This window comes from Pygoscelis adeliae, unplaced genomic scaffold (genome assembly GCF_000699105.1).
Source record: "Pygoscelis adeliae isolate BGI_AS28 unplaced genomic scaffold, ASM69910v1 Scaffold1033, whole genome shotgun sequence".
Taxonomy (NCBI): Eukaryota; Metazoa; Chordata; class Aves; order Sphenisciformes; family Spheniscidae; genus Pygoscelis; species Pygoscelis adeliae.
Genome location: NW_008824399.1, coordinates 41,977 through 46,311, shown reverse-complemented (window position 1 = coordinate 46,311; position 4,335 = coordinate 41,977). Strand labels below are relative to the sequence as shown.

Below are 4,335 nucleotides of genomic sequence, written 5' to 3'. Positions count from 1 at the left end.
TTTTCTCCCCCCTCTCTCCCTCCCTCCCGCCACCCTCCTGCGTCACCTCCATCACACCAGCCGAATCCCGTTTCTCAGCCCCATCCGGCCAAATACCCGCTCCCTCCTTCCACAGACAGGGAAAGGAGCGTGGGGGGGGGGGGAGTTTAAAAGAAAAAACCCAAAATAAAATATATATATTATTGCATTCCCCATCTTTCATGGGTCCCAAGATCAGCGCTGGGGCAGGGCGCTCAGAACCTGTGCACTAGAGCCTCCCGCTCCTTGCGTTTCAGCTCTTCTTTGTAACAGCAGGAGCAGAAATTCCCAGTTTCCGGATGTCCGTAAAAACTGCAGTTCGGCTGCTTGCATTTGGTCTGCTGAACGTTATAAAGAACTCGGCTTTTGTTTTTGTCCGCCGGCGTTCCTTTCTGCGAGCTGTCCTGCTCGAGGTATTCCCTGTAGCCGTTGCTGTGCGGGGGGAGGCAGGCTGAGCCGTCGCACTCCGACGGGTAGCTGGGATGGACGTCCATGTCCGTGGGGGAAAACCTCCCCGGGTGGGAAGGGCTGGTTCGGTAGGGGTTCGGCTGCGCCTGGGTGCAATGTCTGGGTAAGGTGGCATAGGGAGGGAGGCTGCTGCAGGACCCCCCGGCTACCTGCCGCCTGCTGTCTTGATAGCTGGGGGGATGCGACCCTTCCACGCTGTTGACCGTGGAGGGTCTGGGAAAGGTGAAAACGCCCGAATAGCCAGAGGGAAAAGCTGCTATTTTGGCGCTTATGGCCAGATCCGGGGTCTGGATGGCGTACGCAGGGGGAGGCTGGGGGTAAGCGGGGTTGAGCATCGCTTCCTCGCCCTTGTGGGCGTTCACCTCTGGCTCCAGCTTCTTGGCAGGGGCAGCGCTCCCCAGCGCCTTCTTCTCCGCCTCCTTTTGCTTCTGCTCAGCCGTAAAGCGTTCCTCGGCGTCCAGAAGGTACCGTTGGATCATCTCCTCCTGGTACTGGTGCCGGTTGCTGGTCTTGAGGTGGCCGGCGAAGATGAACTTGCGCTCTCCCTGCATGGCGGCCCGGAGGATGCTCAGGCTCAGCCTGACGTCGTTGCTGTATTTGTAGGGGTCCGACGGCTTCTCGGGGGCTGCCTTACCCGGGCAGGTTTTCTCCGCAGGAGCTGACAAGTCTCCTTGGGAAGATTCCTCTTTGCTGCCTTTCCTTGTCTTCAAGGATCCTTTCTTCTTCTTCTCCAAGGTATCTCCCTGCCCGTTGCTCACGCCTCCCTTGATAGTTTTGCTGTGCATCAAGCCACCCATGTTCTTTTTTAGCTTACTTCCCAACGTCTTGCCGAAGCTGCCCAGCTTATTGGCAACCGAGTCTGCCCGTTTTTTATCTTTTTCCTTATCCTTTTCTCGGTCTTTCTTTGGTTTCTCTTTGTCCTTGCAAGCCCTGCTGCCGCCGTTGCTCGCTGAACTGCTGCAGACCGACTCCTTGTCCGACTCTCCCGACTCGGCAGCTGAGCGAGCATCGTCGCCCGCGGAGGCTGTAGGGGATTCCGGCTGGGCCAAAGGTGCCTAGGGAGAATGAAAACATATATATGAAAGTCCAGTAAGTTCCTCAGATAAGGATTTTCAGGCTGAAGGCGAAACGGAGAAGTAGGCGCTTGCTCGGAGAACGGAGGGGACAACGTTCAAACACGCTCAGTGTGACGCGTCCCCAGCAGCCGTCCTGCGCATCCGTAAACGTCTGTAACTTGCTGGGGGTTTCAGGGGAAAAGCTAGAGGAGAAAAAGGGGGGTGCTACCGGTGAGGAGGGGGCCACCAAATTCCCCCTCTGGTCACCCACAAGCGCGGCGGGCACGGCTGGCAGCCGTTTCCCTGCTGTCACGGCATCCTCCATCCCTTCACGTCAGCGGTTCGGACGTCGATAAGGCTGCGACGGGGACGGGCGACGGTCTTTCTAAGCAAAGCATCTGAGAGCACGTGGCCAGTTAAGGAGGTCGCAAGCAAAACGTCACCGTTCGAGCTTTGCTACAGAGATGACACCTCGACAGTTTCAGACAGACCAAAACAGCTCGTATTTAAAGTTTGGGGAGTTTTCCCCTTAAAAGGGGAGGCGGGGGGGAAAAACCAAACCCCTTCACGCTGTCACGGCAGCTACCACCACCTGCCAACGCACCACCACGGAGATTTGGGAAGGGCCAACAAAAGGCCCCAGGAAAACTACAGCCAAACCGCGTTTAGGTGCCGGCAGCCGTAAACCAACGGTTCACGTTCGTCTTGGAGCAAGCGGCCGTTGTCTTCACTGCCAGCCACCTGCAGGAGAGGCTGCCCTGCGGGACGTACAAGGGCTGCGCTTCAAGTCTGCGTGAAGAGTAAAAACAGGCACGAAAAGCTCTAGGAAAAAAAAAGGCACACGCAAAAACCAAGTCGTTTATCTGCTCAGAGCAGTATTAGCCGCAATTTCTGGAGGCACGGGCAACCTCACGTGAAGGAGAGCAAGCCAGCTGACGACTTCACGTCTGCTGCCCTGCAGAAAGGGGGTTTAAATAATTAAAAGAGTAAAGAAAATACTCCTCGTCTCTTTACCTGCGTGTCACAAGGCAATGTGATCCATTTAACATTCATGTAGCTGTGCAGCAAGTGCAGCTTTGCTTCCAGTGATAACGTCACACTAAAATTTAAAACAAGGATTAAAAAACAAAGTTAGAGTCAAGTTTCACTTTAACAACTGAGGTTCCCTCCTCCGTATTTACAGTTATTTGCCTGTCGCCTTTATATTTAAATGCATGTTTTAACACAACAGGGAAAACTGCCTCGAGACAGCAGCGATACGAAAGGTAACATTTTTGTCGCCTTCCCAACCTTTCAATTAAAACCCAAATGAATAAATAAGAAGATCCCTGAATGTCAAAAATCAAGCTTGCTACGAATTAAAAGTAACTCGACAGATAATCTTACTCGTACATGAGACAAATAACAAAAAAAGCAGATGTCGCAGATCTAAATAGAGCTAGTTTCAAAATGATTCTCCTCTGCACAAAAACAACTTCAGAAAAGAGTGAAGACGTTTTCTCAAAAATTTCCACTTGTCAGAAAAAAAAAAAAGAAAAGAAAAAAAAAAAGATTCTTTCCACTAAAAACACGGGGACAGAGTCCTTTCTACTGCCTCCAAACCCCTCAAAATGAGATACTGCGTCGGTAAAACCTGCGCTGAATTTTAATGCTTTGATGGCGGAGGTTTCTAGGTTTCCTAACCCAAAGTCAGACGATGGAGAAGTCGACGCTTCCAGCCCCCTGACCGCTACACCCGCCGCCGCCGACGCCTGGCTCAACAACAGGAAACTCGCTACTACCAGACCGTGACGCGAGAAGCCCGTAGTCCGAGTCAAAAATCGGAAGGGTGGCTGACGGCAAGCCATCCTCCCAGCTCCAGGGCCCACGCTCGGAGATACTTGTTATCCTCGAGCGGGGAGAGAGGAATGGGGAAATCCCCCTTTTTCTGCGCGAATCTGACAACCGATCCTTCGCTGCTTCTTGTTTGCGAGCTACGCCCAGTCTGAAGCCCCAGGGTTTGGGGCAATCATCTCTTTACCTCGGGGGAACGAAGCTGAGGAGATGTCACAGTCCTACCCAAAACGTACCGAAATCGGGGCATCGGGAGAGAACAAAGTAAAAGAAAAAGCTGTTCCATCCCCACCAAATAGGTTCATACCCCGAGTACAGCTTCCATCCAGACACAAGAAATCCCCGGCTGGGGACGGGGCAAGGAACCCTCCAGCTGTCACCGCTCCCGCCTGCGGTTAACCAACCTGGCCAGCTTGACGTTGTCGCTGTCGTCTTTTCCCCACTGCCATTCCTTCCCGGGATCCACGGCAAAGTGCACGGGGAGCAGCTTGTGCTCGGAGTCCGTCAGGGGGATCACAGCTGCACGAGGGACGGAAAGCGCATTTTTAACGCCCGAAAGGACAAACCTTTCATGTCGGCAGCCGAGCTCTGAGTGCCTACCAAGAGCAACCTCCGCCCTGACGGCAACCGGTGTCACGCCAAATCACACAGCGACTGCCAGTGCTCGGGATCATAGAATCATCACAGAAGCACAGAAGGGTTTGGGTGGGAAGGGACCTCTAAAGGTCATCTAGTCAACCCCCCCGCCCCGGGCAGGGACATCTTCAACTAGATCAGGTTGCTCAGAGCCCCGTCCAACCTGACCTTAGAATCATAGAATCATAGAATCATTAAGGTTGGAAGAGACCTCCAAGATCATCGAGTCCAACCATCAACCCAACACCACCATGCCCACTAAACCATGTCCCTAAGCGCCTCATCTACACGTCTTTTAAATACTTCCAGGGATGGTGACTCAACC

General features: G+C 53.4%; 1 protein-coding gene across 1 annotated transcript in view; it reads right to left on the bottom strand.

Moving 5' to 3' along the window:
- Positions 1-167: 167 nt before the first annotated feature.
- The window catches only part of OTUD7B (OTU deubiquitinase 7B), a 23,781-nt gene continuing 19,613 nt past the window's right edge, over positions 168-4,335 (bottom strand). Inside the window, exons 9-11 of the mRNA XM_009320240.1 lie at positions 3,779-3,893; positions 2,556-2,640; positions 168-1,541 (exon numbers count right to left, since the gene is read on the bottom strand). Coding sequence (XP_009318515.1) covers positions 234-1,541; positions 2,556-2,640; positions 3,779-3,893 — 1,508 coding nt within the window. The 3' untranslated portion in view covers positions 168-233. The remainder of the gene's footprint in view (positions 1,542-2,555; positions 2,641-3,778; positions 3,894-4,335) is intronic.